Consider the following 15,401-nt stretch of genomic DNA (forward strand, 5'->3'; position numbering starts at 1 on the left):
TAAGTAATATGTTTGTTGTAAGGATCAGACTTTACTTTTCATATAAATCATTGCTTTGTCCAAAAACGAAATTAAAATTCTGGACAAGTAACTCTTTAATATACACATTTTAAAGAGCTGCTTGACAAGAATTTTGCTATACCTAGTAGTGTACAAAATCCTACTCAGAAGCTTTCAGTTAATTTGATTCGTATAGTAACTCAGTCTGGCATTCTGCATAAGATATCCTGCAGCCTGTAGGAATGAAACATTTTACTGAACCATTTTGTTGGCCTAAAAGGCAGCCAGTTGAAACTCAGACAGGACTAAGTGATGGTTATGAATATGAGAAAGTTTTAGGAAATCATTTGCATGCACTTTTTTCCTTCACCCCTGCACGATTTGACCAGCTGTTAGAGGAGCAAGAGTGGATTTTGGGGCAATGCTGGAATGATGGGCTGCTTTATTAGTGACCAAGAGGGCTAAGAAGGTTGTGACGTATCTGGAAAGCCTTTCAGCATCAAACCTTCTCTTTATTTTGTGAAGTAGTGTATATCCACATCTGCTAATTGGAAAACAGAGTGGGTCAGGTCGCAATAAGCAATTCCACTTCTGAAAGTAGAAAGAATTTCACTTTTCAGTGATTTTTCTTTTGTTTGTCTTGAAGGAAGCAAACTGGCTTCAGCATTCATCTGGATGCTCAGTTGGTTTGTTTCTGGCAGTCCTCCAATTGCTGAGGTGTGCTTGGCTGTTTATCTGGATCAGCCTGCTTTTAATTGTTACTCTGGGGTCTAAAGATTAGATGCCACTTTTGTTTTTGAATGGTGGTGGACAGCTGGAATAACCTTTTTCTTTTTTTTTTAACTACATGACAATGAATCCACATGCTATTCAAGGCTATACATCTTACCTTTCTGCAGGAGACCCTTTGGAAAAACCTTTGAAGACTTCGAAAGAGTGTATTATGGTTGTGGGGGTGGGCATGCAAGAGAAGAAGAGGAAGAAGCACTCCTAGACCTGGTCCCATGCTGAGTCAATACAGTCCTGAATACCTGTCAAGAAGTGATAACACTACCATGTGTTTGGAGCTGAAACTTGTTTTTCCAAGTCCAAGTATGATGCGTAGCTATCCACAGTGTCCCAGTATCACCATAATTGTTTAAGAACCCCATTAGTACTACTGTTTGAATAATAGAAAAGTGTTAGGGTAGCTGAATGTTCTGTGACCTGTAATAAAGGCTCTTCCACAGAGATGACTGCTGTGAACCTGTTGCAGAAGGGAGGCAACCTTACCAGGGGACTAATAGTTGAAATTTTAATAGTATGTATTATGTGTTTTGAAATAACATAATGTAGAAAAGGAACAGATAGGTATTAGAGGAAGGACAGAGTTAAACTATTTTGAAGTGTCCTGACCACATCTTAGAACTAGGACATTTTGCCCAGTGGATAGTTAATCTTCTTTTCTCTTTGCACAGAACATGTTCAAAATCATGTCTGTATACAGGATGGAGCTTGGTGGGATTTAATACTTCAAGGATTAGTATGACCTAAACATCAGTCGGCTTCTGTCAAAACCAGCCCTACTTTCCTGAGATGCATCTTGCTTGCTCTCCATTCTCTCTAAGTAAACTGCCATCTTCCTGTGCTTAGGGTGTCAGCAGACAGGGTTAAAATGATCCAACCTTGTGTTTGGTAAGTACACTTGCTGTAGATCAAAAAGAGGAAGCCTTAAAAAAAGATTAATAAAATCCCTCTTTTATTGGTACACTTGACTTCCAGTAAAGTTTTTGAGGTAATCCAACTTTTGAAAAAGACACACTGGAATTCATATATTTTAAGACAATCAGAGACATTTGGTTGCAGGATAATAATCATGCAAGATTATAAACTTCAGAGGTTCTTGAAGTCATAAAAGGACTTCAGGCAAGGATGATGAACTGTTTCTTGTTGGTGCAATTGCCAGGCATGGCTTCTGTTCCAGGCTGTTTGCATGACTAATGCTTCCCTTTCATTCCTGCCTCAGCTTGGTAAGCAGCAGCAGCTCTGCATGGGCTCCTTTTCCTAACCCCTTACTATCCCAAAGTGCCTTTGTTTCCTCAAGACTTGCCTGAGGGTAACATCTTCCAACATTAGCATGAGGACAAAAAACATTGCAGTTTGCACAGTAGTCATGTAATGGTGTGAAACATCAGTGGCAGTCCGTTTTGTAGACTGTGAGTAGAGCTGGCTTCAGAAATGTATTTAGGGAGCGCCTGGTCCTTTGCCAGCCATTTCATGCTTGTGCTGTTGCTTCTTCCAGTAGTTCAGCTGGAGCAGCCTTACTTGCTTAGAAGAATTCTCTTCCCAACAAAAGATTTGATAGCTGCTGCAGAAATGTATTTGTAAGGCTTTTGTGTTCTCAGTGTTGCTGGTCACAAGCTTATACATGTAATAGAACAAGTCACTGTTGTAGCTTAACAACAACAATCAGTGTGGACTTCTGTTAGAGGGTTTATGTTGCTTGTGACAGTGAGAAGATATTTATGCAATATTACAATTTTTGGGCTATATTTTTATTCCATCTGTGTACTGTTTGATGAATATTTTTTTACTCATTTTATTCTGATTATATAGCATTTTCTAGAAAGGCACAGTTAGTGAATTTTAAAATTTCTCTATAAAAGAAATTGCTAGTCACTCTGTAAATCCTCCAAATTAAACTCTGGCTCAGTATGGAGTTTATCTTCTTATCTTTTCTATTACTAAGGAATAAAGAAAAAAAAGTGTAGTTTAAGGAAACTGCCTTTATGTTTCACAGCATATAATCCAGTGGAATACTCCATATTATATTGTTTCCTTATGTTTCACCTTTTGTTGACCTTCAAGTTTATGGGTTCAAGTGGATATTAATGATCTTGGGAATAGCTAGAATAAACAGAACTCAAAGGTGATGAGAACCCATAGCTCCCCAAACTATTTGTTCGACTGGGTAGTTTTGGTTTTTAACACAGGGAAATGCTGTATTGACTGTGTATAATCAGATGAAACATTGTAGAAGTGCTGTCTGTCTAGAGGATATCAGTTTGAAAATATATATGTAAAATTCTATTTTAAAAAAAGTTCAGAATGTTTTCCAAGAAATTTTCACTAAGCAAGTGTTCTAGTATTAAGCTGAAACAGGAATTTTGTATTACTAGTCTATGTAAATGGAATAGAATAAGAGGATTTATAAATCAGTTTTCAGATATTCTGTGTGCATATTTGCGTGCATACATTTGTGCTGACTTTTATTATGGTAAAATACAGTCCATGAATTATTTTTCTGCTAGCTTGAATTATTTTTTTTTTGGTTTAGTGCACACTAGTGCCATTGGTTTATACTGTTATTCTTTGATATTGGAAGCAGCAATGAGTGGAGTTGCATTACTTTTCAATAACATCATTAATGCACAGCTGCGTTGTCTCATGTATGTGGTTATTAGCAAATAAAGTTGTTTTCTGTCATAGATGCTAAAGTGTATATGTTAAACTTTTTGGCTTTCTGAAGCCAAAAAGCTTATTATATGTGTATCACAGCATATATATATATAAATATGTCTGTATTTAGATCAACGTGAAACAAGACTGTGGTTAAAATGCTTGTCGTTACAAGTTTACATGATGCTTGGACTGAGGAAATGTTTGATAAAACTGAAGATGGTGGGTTTGGCAAGAGACAAACCTGCCTCACATGGTGGTTGACCACACTCATCAGACTTGTTTACATATTCTAATTTATAACTATGGCCATCTGTAAAGTAGATACATGAATGAGCCAAAAAAAGTTAAGTTTCTCTTTTATTTTTTTTTATCAAAAAAAAAAGGCAAAATGTAGAATGCTATATTATCATTTACTTTTCTTAGGAGGATTTTTTTCCCCTTCTTTTTAATTAATTCCTGATGTGAACTGAATCCTTGCCAACTTTTTAATAATTAATTGTTAAATTTTATTGTCATTCAGTTCACCTTCGAAACCAAAAATATATCAAATTTTAGGAGTCTGATTTACTGTCCATTATCTGTGAGGGAGGGAAAAAGAATTTAGCCCAAAGCAAAGAGCTTTGGGTAAACAAAGGTAAACAACTTGTGGGACAGTTTGGGGTTGCTGTGTGTTTGTTGTGTTTGTAAGTACCTCTGAATTGTTTTGGTTTTAAGTTTTCCCATGCTCTACTGATAACAGGGAGCATATTTCTTCCTGCAAATCCTGTTCCATACTTCACATGCTTATTTGTAAGATGAATGGAAACTTATTCTGTCATGATACTCAGTAACAAATTCAAATCATACTTCCCCATTACTGTTGGTCTTAGTCACTGGTTGCGTCTGGTGAATCTTATTTTCTCTTTTCCTAATGTTAATTAGCAGTTTGTTTTATCATCTTTTGTCTGAAAATGATGGCAAAATTTAAGTTAACTTGACTGGGTGTACAGCATTGCCCTGCAGTGTCAGTACCTGTAGGTATGCCTTTATGAATCTAAATATCATAGGTTGAATATAATAACTTGCAACTGTTCCCTCTCTTATTGATGTGTTTTAACCAACTTTCCCCTTGTGCACTAAACAGTGTACCCTTCATTTGTTAGCCAGAGCTTTCCAAGAGTAACCCCTGTGCTCTGCCTGGTGTTTTTTTTTTTTTTTTATGGCCGTGTTGAGTCAGCTGTAGACAAAACCAGTAATGAAGGAAAACGTGGGCTGTATCCTGTGGAGCTGCCTGGAAGTTGCTCCCAGCTGTCAAGGAGTAGGCAAAGCAAGTTCTCTGCTTCCCACTTTGGTTTGCAACATGATTCTCTATGCTGGCTCAGTGTTGCTGGCACCGGGAGATCCATGCCAAGGTGAAAACAGGGGAGAGGAGGCAAAATATTATGAAACTTTTTGGCTTCTAGTGGCAAATTTTGTCTTTTTATGAATAAGTCTATGTATTAATCCAATTAATACTGTACTTCCTTGGTATTTATATCTGTATATTGAACCATATACAGTGAACTGAACAATAAACTCATGATATAAATGTGTTAATTCTCACCCTTATTATTACTACAGATATTTCAGGTAATCCAGTGGAGAATCCATTGTAGAACTGTGTGGCTGATCAGCAGCTCCCAGTTTTGCTCACAGGGCTTTAGCCTTGCTGGCTGCAAACTGATTTCCAGCACTTCAAATATTATTTCAGAACTGTTTTTAAAATGCCTGGCAGCTTCTGCTTTATACATTGGTTGTTTAAAATAAGTGTTTTAAAATAAACTGGTGACAAAAGGCTCTTAAGAATTTAGTCTTATTTTAATGATTTTTTAAGGATTATATTTTTAATTAAAAATTTATGCTGCTTGTGTCTTGCAGAAAAGTAATTCTATAATTTGATAATGAAATTTTCTTACATCTAATAAATAGTAATTTGGGCATATAGGACTATGCTTTAATGGTACAGAAACATTTATATACCAGGAAGTACTCCTAGTGTAGATGTAGTAAATAGCAAAGTATATCACATTGGAAAGGCCTTTAGTTTTCTTTTGGGGAAAGTTCAATAGTTTGCAGAACTAACAATATAGAAAATTCATTTATGTGACCCTTCCTGTTGTAGGACTTGATTTATTTTTTGCTTAAATATCTCATGAAACACTGAAATATCTTCTGAACTTTGCAGTGCACTTTAATTGACAGATTAATTTCTCATAGCTTCTTTCATCTATTTTTGTAGTGGGATTATTTCTTTAAAATTCCTGTTTGCAGTGTGGAAAAATGCAAATCTCAAGACCTTATGCGTAGTTGAGGCAGAGAAGTTGGTGTTTTAACAGCACTCCCCTTGACCTTTAGTGAATCAATTGTTTTATCAATCAAATTATGCTAGTATGAGTTAATTAATTAACTTGATCTTGATGTGACACAGCCTTCCTGGAGTATATGCAGAAAGGAGAGAGAGAAAAGAAGGGTCTGTATAAACACCACATGCAAAGGCTGAATCTATCAGCCTGCCATTAGCCCTTTATCTAAGAGGCTCTTGGCATATAAATCAAACAATAACCTCTCTGTTTTGACTCTGTGCCAAAGTATACAGCCACAGTTGAGTCTAGGACAGATTACACCCACCAAGTGGCTTGAGGGCTTGGAGTGAAACTGGGAAATAACCATTAAATTCTTCAGAAACATGTTTATGTTATTTAATGTTGGCTGTTGGACTTTTTTTTTTTTTTGGTACCATTTATATGTTCTAATCATAAAAACTAGTACATGGAGGCATTTTAACATACATCTAAGTGAGAATGTGAGAATAATGTTCTAAGTTGAAGGACTGTGAAGAGTTTGTTTTTTAAAATGTTTTGTGTGTTATGCCACATTGCAATATTTTTACTAATCTATGACAAAGGTGGTAATATCCATGCTCCTGCAATTTTCTTCAAGCACAATACGAAGATGACATGAGGTTTTTGTTTACTTTTTTCCTCAGGTTAGGATGGATCAGAAAATAGTTCAAGTTTCTACTGTCTGAGGAGCATTTAATTAGACTGAGCTGAGCTTCCAACTACAAAATGTCCACCAGCAGAATTACAGTCCACTGCTAAGGGCCACTTTAAAACTTATTTATTTTACTTTCTTAGAAATAAATAGATTTAGTCCCTTTTGAGGATGTGCAATTTACGTTTATCTAAAAATAAAAATATTGAGGATTTTGTGTTTTCCTGCTGAATCTTCAGTTGAACACATTGACTAGCCCATCAAGTACATGTGCTCGGGATGCACACAAGTCACAGCCCTGCTAGAAACTGAACTCCTGGAAATACTGATAGCTGTTTCTGTATGGAAAAATTTTGGGTAAATTGTATTGGAGCCATTTAGTCTCTTTTAGAAGGGTGAAATTAAGAGCAGATTAATTCTCTGAGCCCATCTGTGTCCTGGGAGCATGGCGATGTGGAGGTCAGCTCTTTTCATCCACACGGCATTCCCTGCAGCTTCCACACACGATCCTGTGACCTGGAGCAGCTGCTGTTTAGGGGAGGGTGTTCCACATCTTGTTGGTTCTTTCCAGTGGGGGGCTACTGTGCAAGGAGTGGGGTGCAGCCAGGGACTTGGCTATCCCCGCCACAGTTGTTGTGCTGGCGCTTGTCCCCGGGAATCCACGGTATATCCGTGTAGCCTTGGTGCAGCCTCCACTGTCTCGGAAACAGCAGGGCAGTTGGAGGAGGGAGGATGTCTCTTGATACATGGCCCCTCTCTCCAGGCTCATGGCCAGATCATGGCATCTTATCACAGGCTTGTGCTTCTCTTTGGTTTATCGGTATTCAAATGACATATTGCCAGCAATGGATTTGTCCTTCATAGTTATGGCCTTCTGACCACCTGGTGTTGTTTTTTGAAGTGCTGTGCACTTAGTGTGGACGTTTTATTGCCTTTAAACAAATGTGTTATTGCAAAGGCAATAGTTGGCAGCATTCTTACTTTTTTTTTTTTTTTAGCAGTCACTCAGTTTTGGGCAGCTTTGTGGTATTAATGACGCTTTAATTTAATCTTTACTGAATTTTTCCCTTCTCCCTTCCTCTTATGAAAATATACAGGCGCAGCTGAGGCAGCTGAGCTATAAAGCTACATAGACGAAAGGTGAAAGTTTTGCTGATACAGTAACCACAGAATCTGTCACGTGTTGAGACTATCACAATTTTCTTTCTGATTTTTTTTTGTCTGTGAAAGTACAAAGATGACTTTGTCATGCTGAAATTCTGTCATTTCAGTTGATTAAGTTTTGAACCCTGTCACATTTATTTTCTGTCGCCTATTCAGAGCCTGTGTCAGCAAATTGCTCTTTGAAATCCTGTGCCCTTTGCCAGGTGTAGAAATAACCACATTTGCTTATTCTTCCTTCCTTAGTATATTGCTTGTATGATGTTCTCCACCTGGTTATTTGTTTTTTCTGATGTTGGATGTGCTTTCACCTGACCCCAAGAGGTTTAAAACCAAAGAAAAACTGTGCAATTTTTTCCCCTTTATTAATTTGAACGAGAGGAGATCTGGGAAGGAAACTGTACATAGATACTGATTTCTCGGTTTGGCCTTGGAAAAGGTTATGGAAGAGACTCTTGACCTGTTTTTCAGTAAGCTTGGGAACATGGCAAGGGTTATGTATAACTGAAAGAAATGCCAGTGTTTTATAAGGAGAAAACAGGATGACCTGAACTTGTCCTGTTAGGCAAAGAAGTCCAGACAAAAATCCAGTAATAGATAATGTACATGTCAGTTTTATGTTCCTTGACTGGGAATCAGATCACATCAAAGTAATTTGCAATGGCTTGCCAGAGACTCCTGATGTGGCTGATAATTTTGGTGATTATGGTAGGCTGCTTGGACAAGAGTGCTTGACTTGTTCTTATTGGTTAATTATTCAGGCTGATTGAGGAAATATATTGGCAAACTAATATTATAAATGCTAAGGGGGCTAGGAATGGACTATTTATGTATCTGAAAACGTAATTGTAAATGGGGAATACTTAGTGATTGAATGGACCTATTTTCTAGTATAGGCTTATTGCTTCTTGCCCTTTTGCTCTTGCATTAGAGACCTGGAAGACAATATTTTAATAATTTATAAGTGATGGACAAGACCTGGAGCAGTAAGGGAAGTAAATATCTTTCTATACAAAGCACTAGTCATTTCAGCCAAGGGTAAAATTGTGGTGTTGTGTATTGGACCTCCCAGGGAGGTGCCCCCAGGTGCACTTCTTTAGTCAAAGACTAAAGTCTTTGACTTTAGTTTTGTGTCTGCTCTGAGAGTTTGTTTTCCATTGACTAGCACTTGATTTCACCTGTTTCCAGACTACTGCTTCCAGCTTGGTGATAGCACATCTCGGTGCCACCAACCTCCCTTGTTCTCCCCAAATATGTTCAAAATGAGTAGCTTTGAGACAGCCTACAGACGATCACAGGTAGGTAGGGGCACTTTCTGTGTCCGATAAACTTGGCAATATTGTCCTTGCAGGACTAGACCAGACCAGATCAAAAGAATAAGTTACAATTATTTTAACAGACTCAAGATTAGAGATTTGATTATCAACTTGTAAATGTCTAGATGAAGCAAATTAATATAGTGATCTGAGCTGTGTTGAAAAATAACCAACTTTTTCCTGTCTGACTCAATGCATAGTCCCTCACGGAACGTGTTGCTGAAAGACATTCCCTGGGAATGAGAACGAGCTCCCCTACAGTGAGTGTTGCTGAAGCTAGCACACCATCACCAAAAGAACTGCTTACCAAACTGCACCCTTATTTCTGCTTAGGGCTTTGGCTTTGTAGCCCTGGCATCTTGCTACCATTGAACAGCAGACTTCATTGTTTGGTCTTTCCTTTGGTTATTGTAAATTTGGGAAGCCAGCTAGTTAGCTACTTCATGGCTAAACTGTTCTGTTACTGATTTTTGTTTTTCCACCTCTCCTATCTTTAATTAAAGAAAGTGTGCCTCTGAAGACTGCAAATCAGAGCTGCTTTGAAGCACCTGCAGCTATCTTCAGTCAGCATGGAACATCTCAGTCTTTCTGACCTGGTTCTCATCAGCCCCCCTCTCCTGGCACTATTGGCAGTTGATGTCTCATTTTAGGGTTCATATAGATTATGGATCGGATGATTTGGTCCTTTTTCCCCTCTTTGTCTTCATGATTCAGTTTTGAAAACTGCATGCAAATACCAGTAGTTGTCTAGATTTCTCCCTCTTTGTTTATATCCTTCTTTATTGTTGTTTTAAAGTATGAATTATATGCAGTTAAGTGTTAATTAGTTTTGTAACAGAGAATGACTCATTAAAAAAAAAAGTGTGTTTGTGTATGAGGGGAAGGGAGAAATTTGCAATTATCAAATGTCTGTCAAAGACTGCTTTATGTATATAGAATGGTATAACTGTGTCTGATGGGGCTTTTCACAGACTTCAGCTTTATCTCTGGACATAATGCAGTATTTTTGATTAATAAACTTCCAATTTTCTACCAGGTAACTGCTACACTTGTTTCTATTAAATTGTGTTTTCTGAGATGACTGGTTAATAGGTACAATGACCATAACAACTAAAGGAAGGGACAGGGCATCAAACTCGTGAGCAAAACTCCAAATTTCTTGGTGAAACTGGTTAATCTCACAGACCTCTGAATTTTAGTGTTCTCTTTCTCAGGCTTGCAGTGCCCTGCAAAACATTTTGTAATAGAAATGCACAGAAGTGGACACTAATATTTTCCTGATTTTGTGACATTTACTTTGAAGGGTGGTTTTGAGTTCCTGAGCTGCACTGTAGTATAACTGTAAAGAATTTATTTTTTCTCAAGCAAAAACTCATCCTTCAGACAATATCTTTAAGGGTTTTGTAATGCATAAAGTATTTTAAAAACCCCAAACTATTTAGTTTCAGAAAACTACTTTCAGAGTGCAGCGGTTCACTAGATAACCTGTAAAATCAATAAATAAGTCTTGGGAGGTCAAGGAATGCAAGACAAAAGAGAAATTTGAATTGGGGTACTAGATCCCATACAAATCACTGATTACCAGTGTCACTGGATTAGGGCATTTGGACCAAAGCAGAGGAACTCAGATGAGAAAAAGGGGAGGGGAAGGGCACCATGACAAGGGCTGGAAGGCAGTCGCAGACAAATGTCTCACCAAAAGGGGAAGATAAGATAACATATTGTCCAAGTGTTAGAAATCTCTAAAAGGAAAATGTGGTAACTTCTCAGATCAGGCAGGAGGCAATACCACAGCCCTGTACTGCATCCTACTGACTCATTCCCAGCAGTCATTCCTGTCTTCTCACTGATGAAGGTTAAGAATGGGCAGTGTTTCAAAGCAAAAGCCCTTCTCGGAAAGGGTAATAGAGGGGGAACAGGAAAAGTGTTTGCAGCAGAAAACATAGAAGTACTCTTGTGGCTCTTTTTCCCTATTAAAAAAAAAAAATAAAAAAGGCTGAGTTTAGGAACTGTTGCTTTCTCTGGGTTGACCTAGTCAGTTGACTGTGTTAGCTATTGATATATATTGATCTCATCCTGTTTATCTATTGTTTTATATATGATACCTAAACTACTAGGTATTCTGCAAAGCAGCGGGAAGAAGAATGTCTACAGAAACTCGATAGATTACACAGAGATGCAAGCATGCAGGAGTGTGGTTGACTCCCATCTGCTTTTAGGCTGTACCACAGTTGTTTTGCTTTCTGCTATTTTTGGTGTATTAAAGCAGCCCTCAGGGATCCCTCAAACTTTAGTCCTTGGGATTAAAGAAAACCTACTGTGGCTAAAGGAGGAAGAAAGAAATTAAAAAGCAAAAAGCAAGTCAACACCCCTCCCTTTTTTTTTTTTCCTTAAAGCATTAGTATGACTTATTCATATATTTTTAGGTTTTTGTTTAGTTTAAAATATTTAGTCTGTTATTTTGGAGGGGTATTATAGTTTAAAATATTAACAAGTAGAAGTACCAGCTGAAACAGGGACTTGTAGTGATTATACAAATATAGTGCATGATGCTTTCAAAGACCTTGCTGTCTAAAGTGACAGGACTAATCAACACATGGTGTGGAAAGGGAGAGCAGAAAGCAAGGATAACAGCTGGAAAAATGGTGTAACCTTATGTACATTCTTACTTTTACTGAGGTTTATAGATGTTTTGGGGATGAATTTTCCACACTTTATTGTTTGCTAAATATCTTTATGAAGTACAGGAGTAAGAAAGATGAGACTACAAAAATGTGCAAAATTTTGGAGGCTTTTATTTTAGCTTCCTTTTGTTGCCTGTTTTCCTTTTTTTGAAAGGCTTAGCTCCTGGCATCTGTGTTTATGTGAGACTCTCTGCTTACATTTTTGGTCATGAAGAGAATTGTGAAAATAAGAACAGATTAAAAATCTTGAAAAGAAGCTTGAGTTTTCTTCCAAGTAGGGAAAAAAGTTTTTTTAACACTAGCTTCCTGCTCATTTAGGCCCAATTCCTGGTCTCTCTCGATTTGGTATTGCAACTGCGTGTTCAGGAACGGATTAGTTAACAGGCAAGGCAGTGGCCTTGTAAAATTCAAATGTGAGGCACAGTTGTAAATGACAGTGAGACATACCCTGTGAACAGGATCAATAGGCTGCATTTAAAAGTGATGCCTGGTGGGGAGGACTGCATCGTAATTGAGTAGATAGTGTATAAAAATAGCATACCTGAGGATCATAGAATCATAGAGTCATTAAGGTTGGAAAAGACCTCCAAGATCATCAAGTCCAACCTCTGACTGAGTACGCCTATGCCCACTAAACCATATCACAAAGTGCCACATCTGCTTGGTTTTTGAATGCTTCCAGGTACAGTGACCACCATTTCCCTAGGGAGCCTGTTCCAATGCTTGACAACCCTTTCCATAAAGAAATTTTTCGTATTGTGTTGAGGCATCTAGTTGCTTTGGAAATATGTTCCTTATTTCTTGCACTATTGTATGTTAAATATCAGTGTGCGTTTCCTTGTGAGGAATCCCTTTGGAGCTGCTGCCCATGAACAGTTGAAGCATCAGTGCTCAGATCCCACTTGGTGATGGAGTAGAGGGATTTGCTGCAGATGTCCCGGCTGCTTTTGGGAGATGCTGCCTCCTGCCCCTGTTACTGGAAATTTAATTTTTAAATTTCATTTAATATTTAATTTTAATAATTTTTTTTTCTTAAAGCATGGCAGTAGGGTGAAATTTGCTCTTCCTAGTCATTTACAATTAGTTCAGAAGAAGAGTAACTCAACGCTCTTCCCATGGTCCTTCCACCCACTCAGGCTTTGACAGAGGATGTGGGTTTCTAGGATGTCTGGAGTGGGGTTGGCAATCCTCTTACCTGATTTGGGAGACAGCTCAGATTTGCTAAATACAGCCCTGATGTTGCAACAGAGCATAAGCACAGCTGCTCTGTAATGGCTATTAAATGAATTATTGGGGTGTCTTATTTTCCATGAAACAAAGCTTGTTTTGGCATTTTTATAAGCCTGTTGTAAATTACATCAAAACGTATTTAGGAGTTAAGTGTCTCCTGAAGAAAAAACAGAGGGAAGCTTTTTCTTTAAAATAGAAAATAAATTAAAAAAAAAATTCTACATGGTTAATCTCAATGTGTGGCTTTAGCCCCAAGCAAGGGTTTTTCCTCCCTTCTCCTCCCCTGCCACTGAGAAAACACTAAATTCATTCACACCAGCAACAAATGCAGCTTCCTGGAGAAGAGAGAAGACTGACAGGGAACTGAGTGCAAATGAGCTACATAAAAGCCTAATTTAAGTTTAGCAACAGCAACGATAAAAAGGAATCTCTAAGTACAGCAATCATAAGAACGGTTATATTCTGCTATGCATTATCCTTTTCATGTATGGAGAATCCATGAATCCAGAGTATTGGAAGTTCATCAGTTCATACCAACAGCCTTCAGAATTGGAAGTACTGGCTTTGGGATTTAAACTTTCATGATGAAGCTAGAGCCTATCCTTTCCATAGCTTTTTGGTAGCTGAAGTAGTTTGGACTGTTTCTGCTATTCCCATGGTTAAACAGTAGTGGTTACTTTGAGGATTACGTGCTTAATTATTATATGTGAATTCTAGTGCTTTATAATTGGCAGCAAAAAAATCTAACTTCTTTTTTCTAAAACCGTAGCAACTGTTCTGGTAAGAATAATCAAGCTTTTATATCACTTTATTTTTGCTTGTATCCTGCCCACCTCAGAGATTACTAAGTAGAAGCACTCATCTCAAAATATAAATGTTGTCTTAAGCCTACTCCATTATTCAAGCATTGTTTAGTGTAACCCTGTCATGTTCTTATAGTGATCCAGCTGCCAAAGCTCTCTGGGAGTCCTTCATGAACCTCAAACAAAAGGAAGCTGTGATGGAGGCCAGGAGACACCTTGTGGAGGCTGCAAGCAGAGAAAATTTACCTATTAAAATGAGCATGGGTGAGTAATGTGACATAGCCTTCCTGACGTAACCCTCTTGGAAAAAACTCACCTATCCTTGGTTCACCCCCATCCTTGTCAACAGATTTCAGGTGAGCATTGTGGCTACCATAGGATCTTTCTGGTATATAAGTGAGACACAATTTTATTTTGTTTTAAATACAACAACCTTAAAAAGATCAAGAGCCATGAAGAAGCAGTGGGTTTCTAGAAGGAGGGTTTTAAAGGCATATGCGAATGATTAGCAGTGCTACTTGTCTGTATTTTGCAAAGCATGAGAACTTAGATTTTCTTAAAAAACCAGCAGGATTTGTGTCCTGAAAGCAGGCATTGTAAATAGCAATTGATAGAAGTTGTGCAGATCTTACATATGATTACTTTATATAGGTAGTAGTTGCATTACATAGGTAGTGAGTTTTACGTGAAGTAAGGCTGCCTGGCTCAAGAGAGTTTAAGCTGAAAAACACGTCTAGACACTCTTTAAACCTGAATTCTTCAAAATGTTAGAGATACAGATTAAAACATAATAGCTCTTTTAGAACCTCATTCTCTTTATATACCATACTCAGTGATATGCAGGAATTGATATAATGTTAGTTTTATAAAAACTGATGTTGCTCTATACAGCGGTATTTTTCTGTATTGTATGTACTCTTGGGACTATTTTATGCTGAACTTTTCATCAAGAGAGAAAGGTCCTCATGGAATAAGAGCAATAGACTTTTATCTGTGACTCCAGAGTAAACTGCCAAGATATTCTAGAAGAATTAGATGTACAGCCAACTCATGAACTCTTAATAACTATAACATGTAATATATTGTATGGTCTTTACAAATACCTGGTAGATTATTAATCAGAAATTCTAAATTTATGTAACATTAATGCTGTAAGCTGTTTTAAAGAAATGGAAAAGGAGCAACTGTGAGAGGGCTATTACAAATTTGTCTGAAGGAGGCAAGGGACAGTAAAGAATAAAATCCTGTTTAAGCTTTCAATGTACATATCAGTATTCACCATAATAAAGTTAAGAAGCCCCCATGTTGTTGTATGACATGCACCATTAAAAAAATTATTATTAAGAGGCAACAATCCATCTATGACCTTTGCTCCTTTGTGTGAATGATTAGATTAGCCACCCTTTCTTCTGTATCTCCTTCCTGTGGTATTCAGTGAAGGCTGCAATAACCTGGTTCTTAATCATAGTAGGTGACACTTACAGATGGCAGTCTAAATGTCTAATGTATGCGGGCCCGATGTAGTACCGTGCAGAAACATTTAGGAGTTGATGGTGAAACAAATTTTTGATTTTTTTGTCTTGTTTTTTTTGAAATGTAGCATAAACTAATGTTTATGGAATTTTGTTCTTTTGTAAATTGTATATTTATCTTGCACTAGTATCATAATCAGTTGTTAACTTTGTAGCTGAACTTCAAAGGGTGAAATAAAATTCGAGGCAGTCTTGTAAATGATAAACGGGGATAAAATGAGA

The 15,401-nt window shown here is 37.5% G+C and overlaps 1 protein-coding gene across 1 annotated transcript in view; it reads left to right on the top strand.

The window, feature by feature from the left end:
- SCFD2 (sec1 family domain containing 2) overlaps nt 1-15,401 on the top strand; it is a 191,039-nt gene that overhangs the window by 19,263 nt on the left and 156,375 nt on the right. Inside the window, exon 3 of the mRNA XM_017819778.1 lies at nt 13,784-13,911. Coding sequence (XP_017675267.1) covers nt 13,784-13,911 — 128 coding nt within the window. The remainder of the gene's footprint in view (nt 1-13,783; nt 13,912-15,401) is intronic.

The sequence above is a fragment of the Lepidothrix coronata genome, unplaced genomic scaffold, assembly GCF_001604755.1.
Source record: "Lepidothrix coronata isolate B3197 unplaced genomic scaffold, Lepidothrix_coronata-1.0 Scaffold0, whole genome shotgun sequence".
In the NCBI taxonomy this organism is placed as follows: domain Eukaryota; kingdom Metazoa; phylum Chordata; class Aves; order Passeriformes; family Pipridae; genus Lepidothrix; species Lepidothrix coronata.